Below are 15,973 nucleotides of genomic sequence, written 5' to 3' on the forward strand. Positions count from 1 at the left end.
CAGTTGGATATCTTAGGTATACCAATGAAGTATCTACAAAAGTAGTGACTAGTAGTCGATGGAATACGTAAGTGATAATTGCGGTATAGACTAGTAAAATACAAACGAAAGAATCGCAATACCTCTCATTGTGCAAAAAGACAAGAACTGCACCTTAGTTATACCATCTAAAAAAACGAAGAACTTCAGTACGGTTTCCCGTACGAAAGTACACGTGCGGCCTCAAGCGCCCCAAGTACCATACCGATCGCATTCCCGAGACGCCCTCGTCCTTGAAGCTGGCGGGCGCACTTCAATCTCCGACAACCGACGGAGGATCGAATCAAAGTCACGACTGCACTGCGAATGCGTCGCCTTGTGCTTTCCCGCTTTTTCTGGAGGCAGACTCTGTCGTGGACGCGGCGGAGCCGAAACCGGCGTAGGACGAACCGGCGTAGGATGGACCGGCGAAAGTGTGCTCAAGGGAATAGGGGCACAGCACCCAACACCCGCCGTGTGGTGTGTAGGACAGTTGAGCTCTAGCTTGACACCAGCGAAGTCATTTCGTGGAAAGGCTGGCTTCTGCGGCAGTAGGCAGGCTGAGGCAAGGGGATGGTTGTGAATAGAACCGGCTCGTGATGGCCTCGGGGTGGGTGCGGCCGAGGAGCCTTCTAGCTCGAAGCGGTGCACGATTTCGTTGACGGCTGGGAGCTCATGGGGATATTCCGGCGTGGGCTTCACTTTGGTTGTCGTGTCATCTAACTCGAAGCGAGTGCTGCCTGCCTGTGTTGACTCTGGCTGCGGTGCTAAATACCACGCAGTTGTCGTCCCTGTTTTCGACTCTCCATCCAACTCGGCCAATTGACCGCTGCCAGCAGCAGCTAGTCTTTGAAGGTCTTCCTTTGCTGGCTGCGTTCTCAAGTGCGAAAATTCCTGGAGTATTTCCGCATACTGGTATGCGTAGGGGTCGGTATACAACCAGGCACAACCACCTGCCATGGAGTCTGTCATAGTGTTTCGAGGTAAGTGTGCAAGTGAGGTGGATGGAGAAATCCAGTGATTGGAGAGAGAAGATTTTAAAGAAACAGTTGTAGCTGAAAAACAATTGACATTTCAGTCTTTCATTGGGTGTTCTTGCAACGAGGCGCTGTTGCCGGAAATAGCTCAGTGCATCGTGCAGGATCTTTCACTGCCTTTACCAAGACGGCCTGTGTCCAATCACAGGTGCGCGAGTCCTCCACGCCTGTTCGGTTGTGGCGTTCTCAGGGGAGGACAAATATGCGACACATTCCGAAGGTGATGACACCCAGGTTGGGCCAAGCCTTCTGTATACGGCGGACTTGCACGTTCCAGCTGTGAATGACTTCGGATTCCACCTGCGTTGTGTTCGCCTTCGCTACCTCCCTCGCACCAAAGTAGAAATTGCATTTTGGAAAGCCAAGAGTTATTCCCACACTTGGACCTTATCGTCACCTTTTCATGTGCTTCGCTGTCTTTCACGGCGTATTGCTAAGGGTCTCAGTGACCTTTGGCGATAGATGATATAGGAGATGCCCTTCATATGCTCAAAGTGGCCCCTTGAAGCTCGAAAGCGACAATCCATCAATCCTGCCCAATCAAGGCAGCCTGAAGTGGCCTGAGGGTGGAAACACGGTTTATGTATCATGCCCCCTGCCCAAAGGCACTTCGTGCGCAGATGCTCGTGACGAACATACAAGTGAGGCTCATTATGACTCCTACAAGACATTACAGTTAAGTATTTCAGTATATGTATACACTAAATTACAGCCATGGTATGTTGCAACGCTCTTGGAGCTGCTGTGCCCTTCCAACTATGCTCCCTATACGTCCCCAGCAAATTGCCAACAGATTGGCCCCGCCCCTCGTTCCAGGACCTTTTTCCCACTCCCCACCTCCACATAAGATACTGCGTGGGCACGTTTACCATCATGCCCCGGTAGAGCAGACCGATATATACAACATATAAGTATCATGGACCAATATATACAAAAGAAACCCCTCAGGTCCGATTCTCCCGCGGGCGTGGTTCAAGTTTTGGACACACATGTCTGAGTCTTCTTACAATCGTGGACCGACGCCCCGTTTTGGCGGCATCGGCTCCCATTCCCAGCCCTTGCCACTGCCGGCGTTGCCAAAGGATTGCTTCGAAGTGACGAACTTGGCGCTTTCGAACGGCTCGTACATGTGCGGGATGAGGTGCGGCTGGGCGCTGTAGGGCAATATGTTCCTGGCGCTCTTCTTCTTGACGATGCCCGAGGTAGAAGCCCCCGAGGCGACACCCGCGGCTTTCCTCTGAAGGCGCAGGATCTCCCGCAGTTCGGCATCGTCGGCCGTGATCTGCGCCTTCAGGAATGACAAGTCTGCACTGGGTGACGATGCGTTCAGGGTTTCCATGACGGGGGTGCGGGGTGTGTAGGGTATGTCGTCAAGCTTCGGTGCATATTTGGCTGGTTTGATTGAGGGGTCGAGGTACGCGGCGGCCCCCTTCTTGAGAAGCTGCATTATGTCCAAGCTCTCTCCGTGTGGGATGGGCGTAGAGTGGCTCGGCGTAATGCAGTCCATGTTCACTTCCTTCCTCAAGACATGGTCGATGTCGATGGCCGAGAAGTAGGCGCATGCTTGCGGTAAGTCGTTGATGCCTACCTGCTGTGCGAACATTGCTCTCGTCCAAAGATTGGCAACCTGCATTGCCATAGCCGCACGGTACTTGTCTTTGATCTGGACGAGGTATCGAACCTCATCATGGACGCTGATGGCAAGACGAGCCGAAATGTTGAAGCGTCGTGTCAAGTAGTCCATGCTAATAATCAGCAGGTGCAGGTAGTCAACGCCAGAGGACTGAATAGCCCAGTTGATGCGCGAGGTCAGATAGCCACCCTTGCTCATGAAGCGACCCATCAATGCCTCGGTAATACCGGCGCCCAGTACAGGGGTCCGTGGACGCTCCTGGTCGGCGAACTCCTCGAGCTTGTTGAACACAAACGACTCGGTACCCCCGCGCCAGAAAGCCCTCTTGTGCAACGCCTTGCGGGTTGTCTTCACGCCCTTGGTCGTTGCATAAAGCTTGCCAGCAATGTCTAAAGTTTCGGCTTCTGACAACGACGGGTTGAACTGCCGCAAGAGTGTGGCAGCGAACTTCAAACCGGCGCCGTAGATGCGCCCATAATTAAAGACTTTGGCATCGTTACGTGTGATGCCCAAGATCCCGGCCGTCCGGGAATGTAAATCAGTGCCTGCAGCTTTGGTGCCCTCCAGAGTCATGAATCCGATGGCGTTGCCGCCGTGGAGCTTGAATATCGAGTCGCCAATAACGCTTGCGATCCAGAGCTCTTCCGAATCAACATCAGCACCAACAAAGCAGTACCCGGGAGGCGCCTTGACCATCGACTTCAACTCCGAGCCGACCCTGTTGACTTTGGCATTGCTGGCAGTCAGCCACGTGTTTTCGACGGCCCTGCGGGTGATGGTCCCCATGGGGATGACTTGAGGCAGGATGTAACCATGCTGAGGCCTTCTGCCCCTCTTCTTCGTTCCTGGGAGTTTGTCCTTCTCGTAGACTACCATCTGTGACATGATTCTGGTACGTGCGCTAATCCAGTAAGAACAAGAGGCATTCATCTCAAGAGCATCTTTTGCGTAAGAATACTCGGATGACAGCGTCCCCTTTTCGAAGTATGGTAGGTAACTCTTGGCCAACGGATTTGCACAACGTGCTGTTGGGCCGTCTTTATGTGGTAGTTTTATGTAGAATGCTCCTCGGTCCTCCTTCAGGGCCTCGATAGGTTCGTCCCTCATATCGCAGCGAACCAGTTGGGTCGAAGCATATTTCTGCGCGTTTGACAGAGGAACTCGGAATGTCCAACCGTATTTGTCGGACCAGTACAAGGGATATCCGTCCCATGCGAGTCGTAGAAGCAAAGGTGCGATCCGCGTCCGTACTGTGATGTTGATGGGCGCATCCATTTTTGGAAACAGACCTCTGTACCACTGAGGCATTCCGGGTTTCTTCTGGCGAGCGGCTGGTCTCGGAGGGTCGTCCTTCTTTTTGCCTTTCACCATCTTAATTTCCTGGCCTGACCAATCCAGTTGCCTCATCCATGGGTCGTTCTCCCACTTGTCTGCATCGTCCTTGAACTCGAGTGCCTTTTCCGTCAACTTAATGAGGCGTTCCTGAACTGCATCTGAGAGTTTGTGATATGTCGCGTCCGCTTTGGCAATATAGTCATCCCAGGACTTGTTGACAGGTAAGATGACGGATGATAAATGTCTCAGCGCCGCGAAGCTAACAGGGTGTGGGCAGACCTCCAAAAAGTTCGGAAAGACCATCTTGTACACGCGGTGAGTGATGGCAACGTCAGCAGCACAGTAGTCGAGCAAGTGATCTAGCTTGGCCACAACGCCGGCTCGGTCCAGCTCTCCAAATTCATTCCGCGCAGCTTTGTCGAGAGTGACATTCAAATGAAACTTTGCGACATCCCTAAGAGAGTTGACCGAGCTTCTCTCGACCCAAAGTTCCGTCTCCTCTTCTCGAAGGTTGTCACTTGACAGAAGGGTTGCCAGTTCGAGATTGTCAGTCTCCTTGGCAAACTTATCTCGCAGCTCCTTGCTCTTCTTGTGCTTCATCCAAGTTGGTCGTTGCTGGGAGCACATACCGTTCACAGCGACATGTAACGACATGGTGTCCAGGAAACTATTTCGCGACTGCTCCAGGCTGTATTCTTCGAGGACTCGAGCCCGGTCGTACCCAATATTGTGACCGACGATAGTTCGCGCCTTTGTCGGATCTCCTAATGGAATCAAATGCCTATCTGACTCCGATTCTCCCAGCAACCATGGAGATAGCCATGCGTACCAAGCTGTCGGGCTCATCGCGCAAGCCATGACGGCATACGAACTCTCCTTCCACATGACCTCTGTATCGAAACATAACAGCTCTTCATCCGGCGCTTCGACATGCTCTACCACCATATTGCCGTCAGGCGCATCGACAGGAGGTATTGTCGTAACGCCATCCCGGGAAACGACAGGCTCTATCTGGCCTTCCGGATAGTGGTATTTCGTCCACCCACTGCGCTGAACCCATTTTCTCGGTCGCGGTGGCGCATTGGCCTTGGCGAACTGTTTGGCTTGTGTCAAAAATGGCTCGGCGCAGTCAAGACCAAGCCTGGTGAAGTGTTCGTCCAAGGTGTCTCCGTGAATCGGGGGCACATTGAATGCGATGGGTGGGGTTTCATCGGTGTTCTTCTCTAGCAGATCATGACGGCCCAGGTGGGCCTTCGCGAGGTCGACCAGCTCTTGCGGCGGCACCTCGCTCCCATTGGGAAATATTTGTTTGTGGACATGCAAGCTTAGTTGTTGAACCCCGATCTCATTGAATCGGGCCTCGGACGGAAGGGCAAGACTCTTCGCTCGTGACGGCTGGTGCGCCGGTTCGGGTGCCGGAAGGGATTTGGCAGCGGCGGCGGCCGTGGTTTTTTGTCGAACCTGCCATGGTGACGATAGAAGCCACGAGGAACGCAGGCGGCGGCTTTGCGCGCGGGTTTTGGCAAGGCGCACAAAGCTCGCAGTCGTTGCGCTCCGTACGTGGCCCCTTGCAGGATTCAACATTGCTACCGTGGGGTGATGAGCATGGCGACAAATTGCTGGCTTTGGAGCTCTAAAAGGTTACTGAACGGTATGGCGCTGGTGGACGCTTCACCATTTGCTATGTATGACGATAAGATGGCAAAATGTGTGGCCATTGGAATTTTTCGAGACGTAACGTACAACCCCACCTTTCCGGCCACCCACCATTCTGGCCACATATTGCAATCCAATTGAAGGTATTCGAAACAGTGTATTCAACGTACTATTATAGCTATTCAGGTACAACCAGCTCTAACAGAAAGCTGTGCTCTAGGGCTTCCTGAGGTATAGATCTATAGATTCTGACGCCTTAGCTGGGTCCAGTATTACCTGATTCCGACGTTGTACCTGGTCTCGTTGCCGTTCTACTTCAAGGGCTCGATCCATCGCTTCCTTAATCTGTACAATGTTACCAAATCGTTCATTAGGCCCTAATCGTACCTTCTTACGTGGTTTGGGGCGTAACGAAGTTATAGGGTAGAGCGTGGAACGCCCCATCGGAGGGAAGCCTGGCGCTGGGATATCCCTTGATTGATATCGTTGAGAGCGCCTTGAATCGAATTTTCTGAATATCGAGGCATTGTATAATAATAGCCAATACCGACGATGATCTGTTGTGCCGAAGGTTGTTGTAGTTGGCGGATTAGGTGGCCAGAAAGGTGGGTGGCCGGAAAGGTGGAGTCGTACATTATGCGAAATCAATGAGTGATCGGCCTCCTTCGCGTGCCTACATGAGGGAACGATGACGCCTACTCTGTGGGTAGATATGCAGACGCATCCCTGCAGGCTGGCCTCACATTCCGGGAGCACGAGAGAGCATCGGAAACTGTTTGGCCTCAATCCACCCCCAAGCTGCCCTCTCCGGGCGTTGAATGAATGGCAGCCACCTTACCTGCCGACGTACCACCCCCACGCACCCTGCGATTCTTGGAGTGAGCATTGGAGGCCATCAGACCCGGATTTGGAGAAAACTGCAGCTGGGGAGAGCGTTGATCCTCCAGTGTTTCTGCCGGCCCAGTCGTCCACGGGTGCAGCATTATTGAAGCAAGTCTCGGAAAGACACAAATGAGCGTCCGTGAGCACAGGCTCTAGCAGGCTCTGATTGGCAACGTGAGGACCTGACATGCGAGCTATCTGACTGCTGTTTTTCTCGCCCGTTGGCTGGTCAGCTCGTACGATCAATCAAATCGGGCTTCTTTTTACTACTTACTCCGTACCGCCCGCAGAGGCGCCTACCCTGTAGCCGACTTACACGAAGCCCACGTCGTGCGCGGTTCGTTCCAAGGCCGCCACGGCTGCGGCGTAAAGTAAAATTCAAATAGAGACAATCCCCCTCCGCACAGGAACGCGAGTATCCATCCTCGCCTATTGATTGCCTTGCCATTTCCTTGCCTGTGACCCTGACTGAGACCCCATTTATGAGAGCAGCTGTCCTTCGTGATTTTTTTTTTCGAATCTTCCTTTCCTCTTAGTCTGACCGATTTCTCGTCCTTCGAAAATCCGTGCAATTTATTTTTTCAACAGGCAATGCGACTCCTTACGCAAACCAGTGCGACCGAATTGAGAGAGAACGAGATTTGGAAGTCACAGCCCTGCTTAAGTGCGAGCTAACGCCGAAATCACCACTGAGCCTGGAAACTGGAAACCACCACGCGCGCGCCAACCGCTGGACAATATCCCTTTTCTGACCACAACGACGCGCTGGAGGTAGTGGAATTGATTGACAGGGACGGTGCGGACGGGGAGCGCGGCGAGATCCTGCAACGGAATTATCTATTTTTGGTGATATCATTGCGAAAGACCGGGTAGAAAGAACATCTTCAACAACTTCAATTTCTCCATACATGGCAAATTCTATGGGCGTGGTCGATGGCTTGTCTGGCTTCTCAGGTATTTGCTGATCAATCTTTTTAACCTTCGCCTTTTGTTGTCCCCATCTTTTCGTGCCAGCGCAACACGTACCTTACCTACCTTTTTATCTTCCTGACTCTGTACTACAACATTTTGAACCTCGAAGAAATGCCAAAGACCTGACCGACGTACTTGGGGTGCAACCGCAGACGAGTTAGAGCCTCCAAGTCCAAACGACCTCGACTTCTTTGACAACAGTGGATTATTCACCAGCGGTATTTTTGACCCCTTTGGAGCCCTCGCCAGCCCTCCAAACTCTCATCGCAACAATCCTATCGTACCCTTAGGCAGCGGCAACTTTGCCAGTCAACCCAGCAGTAACCTGCCTTCCTTCCCTTCGATATTCGGCCGTTCCATTGACAATTCCTTTGACTTTCCGTCCTTTGCGCCTTCGCCGCCATTCCGCAATCTGAGCGTATTCGATCCGATTCCGCCGACGCCGCCGACGCCGCCGCAGCTCCAGCTCCCAGGCTTGAATTTGGATCCATTTACCCAAAATCGGCACCCTTTCCACAACTCCGGCCTGCGCCCAAGTCAATGCGATTTTGCCCCACCACGACACCATACCCGATTACTTCACCTCGACACTCCGACACCTGCCTCACCTTCTGCCTCGGCACGACTGCCCCAGTCAGCAGCACCCCATGCCAACCTGGCCTTCGACAGAACCATACCACCAGTAGTAACCGTAAGCCGTGAGCCGAATAGTGACGACGTATTTGCCGCCTTGGCCAACGGCGACTTTTCCTCGCCCTCATTACCTCCACTTAACAGCAGCCCCCTGCGCCCACTACCATCTCGACCTCAATCGCCTCCGCATCTAGAAATCGGCAACAACATGCCAGCACGAGGGAGCCACACGGCGGCCACGGCCGCATCGACACGCCCTAGGCGAGCCAGTCGATCCAGCTTTGCAAGTAATGGGGATCACAGCTTGGTCGACCTCACTAAGGGCGATCGGGATCGAGACAGCAGCACGTTATCTCCGAGTGCTGCCGGCACCATGCCAATGCAAGCACCGGCTGCACATGGCAGCAAGAGAAGTCGTGCCGCAGTAAGCAGCACCCCAGGATCATTTACAAGACGTCAGTCTTCGGCATCGTCGCAATCAAGACGCATTAAGCCGCTTAAGAGTTTACTGAGACGGACTTCTCGTGGCGGCGATGACGACGATGTCTCGCCCTTTGATACATCACCCGCCACAAGAAAAGCCGAGGATGACGTGGAAGTACTGGACCTTTCCGAAGCGACTGAGGTGTCGAAGGAACTACTCCAGCCTAAAGTGGACAACCGGGTCAAGTTGAGCAAATTCAACTGCGTTATCTGCATGGACGACGTATCGAACTTGACCGTTACACATTGCGGTATGTGCAACATATTGCATCATCATGTTCACGTCAGACTCCGTACTAATCTGAACATCTAGGCCACCTCTTCTGTTCCGAATGCCTCCACTCTGCTCTCCACATCGACAGCAACAAGAAGTCGTGCCCGGTATGTAGGCAAAAGGTGGAAATCAAGAACAAGACGAAGAAAACGGACGCGCGTTCGTACTACCACCTTGAACTCAAGCTTATGACAGCCAAGCGAAAAGAGAAGCGACCGGCCGCTTAGGGAGCTACTCAGGCTGCCTTTGTATGGTTATCGCCGAGTCATGATGACCCACGCGAGTGACGCAAGTGAAGCTCCCAGCCAGACGTGGTGCAGACATCCGGATGGGCAGCGACCACAAGAGGACGCAGTACGGGCTGAGCATGTCAGTCGGTTTTTGGTACTCCACTTCCAGCATGGGATTGAGCCACATGATGCGTCTGCATTTTTGCTACTACAGTCCCGAATATACACGACACGTAGCTGGTATAGAAGACCATACCCCCAGCAAACGAAGAATTATAAAACAAACAGAAGGACACAACTACTCACTTGGGACATGGTCATGTTGCATGGAAAAGGGCGTCGGAGGGAAAGATGATACCCTGATTGATACGCACATATCTAGCAAGTGGCATCATTGAGCATGAACACAACAACGGTTGGTTTGGGGGAACAAAAATGGCGAAGTATTGTATCTATTCTTAGAGAGCAACATTTATTCGAGAGCTTTGGCCAGGGCAAGAGCTGTTTGTTGCATTTTCCGCGTAGAAATAGCAGCTGATGTTCGATGCTACCCGTAATGTATAATGCAGGAAATGGACGCGCATACTTTGACACTTCCCCAAATAGACAGTGGTCTTTGCATGAGCGATTCTGAGACCATAGGAAAGGTCGCTATTTGTTACGCTCCCTGACAGGGAATGCAATGGTCTGAACAATCACTGAAGAAATGTTTATTGTCATGCGGCGTCCGATCCAGGATAGGGTTCATAGTGAAGGGGCTTGATCAAGTATGCAAGACTGGCCTCTATTGGTTGAGGGGAACTCACGACACAGAACAATTCAAAGCCCGCATCACGGCAGCACCTTGACTCCTGCCGTCATTCATTACTCATGTTCTTACATTTTGTAAATGTAGGAAGCAGTTTAGGACTTCGCTTCGATATGGAAACAGCCCCATTAAGACCTCAAACACACAATTCCTTTCTATAATGTCTACCAATATCCTTGCCGTATCTTTCCGTATCCATTTCTATAGTATGCCAGTACTCCTTCCTCCCCTAGGACTTACATCCCCATCTTCAACATCACCTGTGCCCATCCTACCCCCCGCCTCTTCTTCTTCTTCTTCTTCTTCCCCACTTTCCCGTCCTAACAAAACCGACTCCTCAACTCGTTCCCCAGGTTCCCTCATCCTCCCTATCGCACCCGCACCCGCACCCGCACCCTCATCTCGTCCCCCCTGGGACCTCCTCGTCTCCCCTGCCCCATTAAGCAAATACCAACAATCCTTCTTCGTCAATAACCCCTGCAGACTCCCACGATCCACAAATAGTACATACCTGACCCCCAGCTTCTGGAAATACGACACAGCTAAATGGAAACTACCCCGACTCGGCAGTGTAAGAGGCGTCTGATCCATCCACGGCCTGAGATCCAGCGTCGTCCTCGGATCCGCAAGAGGCTGATGGCTGAAAAACGTCTCTGTTTCAGGGGGCATGTGCTGCGCGGCACTATCGAGGTTAAATGCCAGTTCATTTCTGGAAATGTACCCCAGGAGCACCGCATCACGAGTATCGGAAACGACAGGAAACCCGCGGTAGTCGCACTCGTCTAATATATGTTTCAGACTCTTGATTGTGTGACCCGTAGCGGTCAGGACAACCAAGTCCTCGATGCGCGTCATGATCTGGCCCGCGGGGATATCGGGCACGGCCTGGGCGCCCGCGCCGTCGTCACCGCTATCGAGGAATGGGTACGCGTTGAGGTGGATCCAAGACTCGTAGATGCCGCGGCGGGAGAAGGCGTCGCCGACCCATTTTGAAATCATGACGGCCACCATGATGGGGAGGACGTAGGTCAGGGCGCCCGTCAGCTCGAAGGTAATGACGACGATCGAGACGGTGAGGCGGGTCACACCCGCCAGCGTCGCCGCCGCGCCGATGATGGCGTACACGCCCGGCGTGATGCAGGGGATGTCAGGCTCGCAGGAGTTGAAGGGCAGGAAGCCTGGGTGGTTGTGTTGCCAGATTTCCATGATGATTCCCACTGCGCGACCGGTGAGGGCGCCGATCGCCATGGAAGGGAGGATGATACCGGCGGGAATTTGGAGCCCGAAGGTTATGGCGGCTAGGACAAAGCCCAGCACGGCCGCGAAGAGGAGTAGCACGATGGTCCCTGCTGACGCCGCACCAGTTTTGCAGAGGCCGAATTGGTCATCGAGAACCTGTGAGCACTGAGAGAAAAGGGAGGACACGAGTTCCGAGGACTGGGCTCGCATGTAAAGGTTTGGGTAGTTTATCAAGGCGGACAAGAGGGCCACAAGAACGACTTGCGTCAGGGGCCCTATTGATGGCCAGTTGGTCGACTTTTTCCATTGGGCAAATCGCATGTTGGCCTTGATGAAAAAGCCGCCGTAGATGCCGCCCATAATGCCCAGAAAGGCGAAAGGCGCAATTTCGAAACCATGCCAGGTGCTTGTGTACTTAACCTGGTACAAAACGAGCTTGCCAGAACGGAACGGGTCGAATGCCTGAAGTACGACAGCGGCCGTCATGGCACAGACGAATGACTGCCACATGGTCTTGTCGGGAAAGTAGTAGGAGAGCTGCTCAAGCGAAAACAGCACGCCGCCGATGGGCGAGCCAAATGCTACCGAGATACCCGATGCTGCGGCGGCCGAAAGGACTTCGCGCTTCCGAGCTTCATTACCGTTGATATTGGGAAACAGTTTGATGAAGATATTGGCACAACAACATGCCACATGAACCAAGGGTCCTTCTTTGCCCAGCCACATGCCAGATGCAACGGCAAGAACCTAAGCCAGGTCAATTGACTACCACATCGTCGAAGAGGTTCGTAGAGGCAGCGTAGACTTACCAGACCCAATGACTTGATGGTCAATGTCCAAGCGCAGAAATATTTCTTTATGATGAACCCACCCAGCACCGTCTTGATCTCGGGTATACCACTATGCTTGGCATAAATAGCGTAGTCCTTGACCAAGATCGCAGCAGAAATTGCAAAAGTGACCGAGAGCAACATAAAGAAGAAATACTCGATGAACCACTTCCCACCCGCCGATGAAATGTGTAAAGCCGCAGCCCACGGCTTCCAGCCCATGCACTTGGCGCCCTGGTCATATCCCAGACAGCAGAATGCTTTGTTCAAGTAGAATGCACCTCCATCAGGGCCAGAGGAGCAGTAGCCCGTCTTTAGGTCTCCAAGCCAATCCGAAGCGACATCAATTGCCGCGGCTAGGGCTCCAACCGCGATGCCCGTGAGCACGAGGATGACCCAGATCTGGCTTGCATCTAGCAATTGCTGCACATACCCCAGTATTCCCGACGCGCTCGAGTACAACACTCGCAATCGCTGTCGCTCTTTGGTATATTCGAAGATCCAATCGATGGCGGTCAAGTCCTCGTAGCCCACTCGTCGGCCGGGTCCTTCAACATACCAATCGAGAGGCAGCCCATCCTTTGATCCACTCGAGGCATGTGCACTTCCTTCACTTCTCCCCGTATTCAATCGTGTCGGCGTGTTCGGGCCCGACATATTCGGAGACCGCTGTTTGGGAGATGGCCGCGGTAAATGTACCCCCAGTCGATTACCCGTCAAGGTTGACAGCAGCCTTCCCGGATGCGAGAAAGCAGCCTGTTTCTGCTTGCGTTTGAAGCTCATCGGCTTGCCAAGGTCTTCGCTCAAGGGGTCATGGACCAAGACATCATCTTCCCCGTCGCCATCGTTAGTACCGAAGAAATCCGGGTTGTCCGAGTCGTCAGTGTGATGGGCGGGCGTAGGCGCATTCGCGGCGAATTGGGACGATGAGGACGAAGAGGCTTCCTCTTGATCGCGTGCGCTCATGGAGTTGCTACTGCTTACAGCTGCCATTTCGTGGTACTAGAACTGACAGACTGAGCTTCCATATCGCATCAAACTCCGCTTTCTCTTGTTTCAGAGCTCTGGCACAAATATGCTGAGTTGTAGTTGAGCTTGTTCACCATCAGATGGATAGCGGATGACGAGACCGGCTGCCGTTGGTCGCGCACGATGCAACATGGGCGACTTAATTGATTGTCGATAAGCTGATTGTGACGGGCACTTCTCGGCTGTGACTTGTCGCTTGCTTCTGTGACCCGCCGCCAAAGACATCAAGCGAACTTTCATGATGATTTGCATGACCGGGACCAAACAGCGGCCACCCAACGAAAATGCCTTTATTGGCTCCTCAACGTTATTACATCTTCGAATAGAGTACTCCCTATTGGTTCCAGCGTTGTGCAATCCAAAGAAACGGGTGTCTGTAAAAGCGGCGGCAGGGTATTGGCAGTCCAATCTCTTCAGGAAGAGCGCATGAGCTCCGTCTAAACCTCCTAAGATCCAACCTGTGTTAAATACCACGTGGACAGTTCCAGTTGCCCACTTCCTTCGAGACTTAATCAATATGGAGAAGCAAAGCGAGACCAACAGTCCATACAAGGACAAGACCATCCCAGCCATCCTCAAGCTGATGAAAGCCAAGGACGACACGACACGCCTGGTAGGCCTCGGTGCACTCCGGTCGCTCCTGGACAACGAACCCGAATTACAACGAGACAACAAAACCCTCGCTTTTCTATGGGACGCAGTGTCTCACAAGTTTCTTGATCGTCTCTTGCGAACCAAAGATCCCTACAGCAGAGATATCGCTGTGAATGTCATTCGCGCATTTGCCCAGTTGCTTCCCAATCCAAAGCCGGATAGCCTCCTGAGACGACTTCCGAACTTGGTCCAAGCTATGGTTCCGAGGTATGATGACCTACTTGACACCGCTTGGTACCATATGCGCAGTGCTAATGACACAGCTCGGAGGAATCCATGACCGCCATTCTCCAGACACTAGTAGCTTTTGTGAACTCCCCAGAAGGCAACAAAGCTTTCCTCGAGCTGGATGATTGGACCCCTTTGATCGAGAACGCGCCAAATCAGGATTTGGTCCACTTAGTCTTCACCCTATCATGGCTGTCAGTCCCCCAGGGGCATCAAACCGCCGTGAGGGGCAAGATCGACGAAGCCCTGTCAGGTCTGGTCGCAGCGTTCAAAGGGCAAGACGCCATACCCTTGATGGAACGATTAGGCCAGACCCTAGGACTTCTTCCCAGAGATTGCGTTCCACAGGACCCAAGCTGGCTCAAGCCTTTGGTGCAGTTCATCCACGACGCCGCATTCAACAAGCGCATCACCCCGGAAGGTCGCCACGCGTACACATGCTGTGCCACAGCACTTCTAATGACCTACGGAGAACGCACATGCTCCATGTTATTCACACGGGAGAAATACCTATTCATCAGCCTGGTCCTCGTCGATATACGAGCCAGCATGCCGTCGTTGCTCAGCAAACGCGGAACCCCTGGATACGAACCAGCTTCCAGCCGAGTAACCTTCGACTTGGTGATTATGAGTGAGTTCATCAAGTATCTCCTCGACCAAGCCGACAAGGACGAACCGATATTTCAATTATCGGCAGACCAAGTCCTGGAGTTCCGCAAGTCGGCAATGGAGACACTGTATAATGTCGTCGAGTACCTCGGCGATTACTGGGACGCTATAGAGGCGGAACGGGCTGGAGGATCGGAGGTGTCATCGGCATCACGGATCAAGGGGGAAATAGCACCTGAAGATGGCAAGATGGACACGTCATTCGTGGTTGCCGCCTTGGGGGTTCTGAGTGTATGGTTGCCGGAGGACGACAGCACTGAGCTGAGGGAAAAAGTGGATGCTTTGCCTACTGACTTGTTTCTAGAACTGTATCAGATACCGCGGTATCAGGATCTGGTTCTAAATGTCATTGATCTTAAAGTAGATGATGATGGGTCTCCATTGGCGACTCGGAGAAAGGCTGGAAGTGGTTCGCGCACCCACGAAGTTATTGCGGATAAGTAATCTGGCTTATGAGAGCAAGCATGGACTCAAAAATAAGGAGTTACGGGGCTCTAGGATTCAAAGCTAGCATTGATCTTGATTTGTAGTCACACAAATATGACCAATTACTCGTACTTGAAGGGGCTCCACTGGGCTTCGGCTTAGGGCCAAGAGATGTTGGAGCAGAGGATTCCATGTATCGCACATACGAGATATATCTGAAAGAGGTCGACCAATGAGTTTATGGAGCTACACCTAATGTCACGCTGAATAAACCAGCTACTCGGGTATGTTGCACTGTAGGGTGCTAAACTCGCGTCGCTTCCGGAATGACTGCTCTTCAGACAAGATAATCAATACCCTTGTTTACAGAAATCATAGTGTATTCGCCCTTTTCTAGAGTAACATAACCACAGGCCTCGGATCTAGAAGACGCCAGTTTCCTCCGCCGTCATTACATAACTGGCGGTGACAGAAATGAAATAGGTTGAGGCCTGGATTGGATCACCGACGGGGATGACTATCCACATGATGGTTCAATAATTTCGAGCGTAATCAATATGGATCGATATGGACGTTGTGTTATCCCTTGGTAGTTAAATCAATCAAAACATCTCCCTGTTTGGTTGATAAGCATCCAATTCGATAATTTGGGAACTCATTACAGGTTATTCACAATACGTTGCCTTCTGGATGATTTTGCTGCAACTATTACGTCCTCCTCTCGAGAGCAAATAACCATAACTTGGATTTTTGCGACCAAATAGTAGCTGGCATAGTTTCGAGCTGCTGTGTTACTGCCAGCGGCTCTGGTGGTGTTAAGATTACAGTGTAAATGCACAAAAACTATCTTCTGCGGAGATGCCCAAATCTCGTCAGCTGACTGAACAGGCCCCAATGCGTGGATAGGCGCTCCGTTGAGGTTAATATTGCAGTGAAT

At 52.4% G+C, this 15,973-nt stretch overlaps 5 protein-coding genes across 5 annotated transcripts; 2 read left to right on the forward strand and 3 right to left on the reverse strand.

The window, feature by feature from the left end:
• Positions 1–222: 222 nt before the first annotated feature.
• BCR38DRAFT_412917 (uncharacterized protein) lies at positions 223–990 on the reverse strand (the record flags this gene model as incomplete). The annotated part of the gene is made up of 1 exon (XM_040858759.1): positions 223–990. The coding sequence occupies one exon, from the start codon at positions 988–990 to the stop codon at positions 223–225; it is 768 nt and encodes a 255-aa protein (XP_040711906.1).
• Positions 991–1,712: 722 nt separating this feature from the next.
• On the reverse strand, positions 1,713–5,718 carry BCR38DRAFT_445916 (DNA polymerase gamma). The gene has a single exon (XM_040861057.1). It carries the CDS (start codon positions 5,605–5,607, stop codon positions 2,059–2,061), a length of 3,549 nt encoding a protein of 1,182 aa, XP_040711907.1. The 5' UTR covers positions 5,608–5,718; the 3' UTR covers positions 1,713–2,058.
• Positions 5,719–8,545: 2,827 nt separating this feature from the next.
• On the forward strand, positions 8,546–9,150 carry BCR38DRAFT_351986 (uncharacterized protein; the record flags this gene model as incomplete). Its single annotated transcript, XM_040856684.1, has 2 exons — positions 8,546–8,900; positions 8,963–9,150. The coding sequence occupies 2 exons, from the start codon at positions 8,546–8,548 to the stop codon at positions 9,148–9,150; spliced, it is 543 nt and encodes a 180-aa protein (XP_040711908.1).
• A 907-nt stretch (positions 9,151–10,057) lies between these two features.
• On the reverse strand, positions 10,058–13,203 carry BCR38DRAFT_399465 (putative voltage-gated chloride channel). The gene is made up of 2 exons (XM_040857716.1): positions 12,010–13,203; positions 10,058–11,947 (listed from the first exon to the last, which is right to left on the reverse strand). Exons 1-2 carry the CDS (start codon positions 13,021–13,023, stop codon positions 10,163–10,165), a joined length of 2,799 nt encoding a protein of 932 aa, XP_040711909.1. The 5' UTR covers positions 13,024–13,203; the 3' UTR covers positions 10,058–10,162.
• A 74-nt stretch (positions 13,204–13,277) lies between these two features.
• On the forward strand, positions 13,278–15,320 carry BCR38DRAFT_445930 (Neurochondrin-domain-containing protein). The gene is made up of 2 exons (XM_040861058.1): positions 13,278–13,920; positions 13,977–15,320. The coding sequence occupies exons 1-2, from the start codon at positions 13,577–13,579 to the stop codon at positions 15,052–15,054; spliced, it is 1,422 nt and encodes a 473-aa protein (XP_040711910.1). The 5' UTR covers positions 13,278–13,576; the 3' UTR covers positions 15,055–15,320.
• The last annotated feature ends 653 nt before the right edge of the window (positions 15,321–15,973 follow it).

Source organism: Pseudomassariella vexata (assembly GCF_002105095.1).
Source record: "Pseudomassariella vexata strain CBS 129021 chromosome Unknown BCR38scaffold_14, whole genome shotgun sequence".
NCBI lineage: Eukaryota > Fungi > Ascomycota > Sordariomycetes > Amphisphaeriales > Pseudomassariaceae > Pseudomassariella > Pseudomassariella vexata.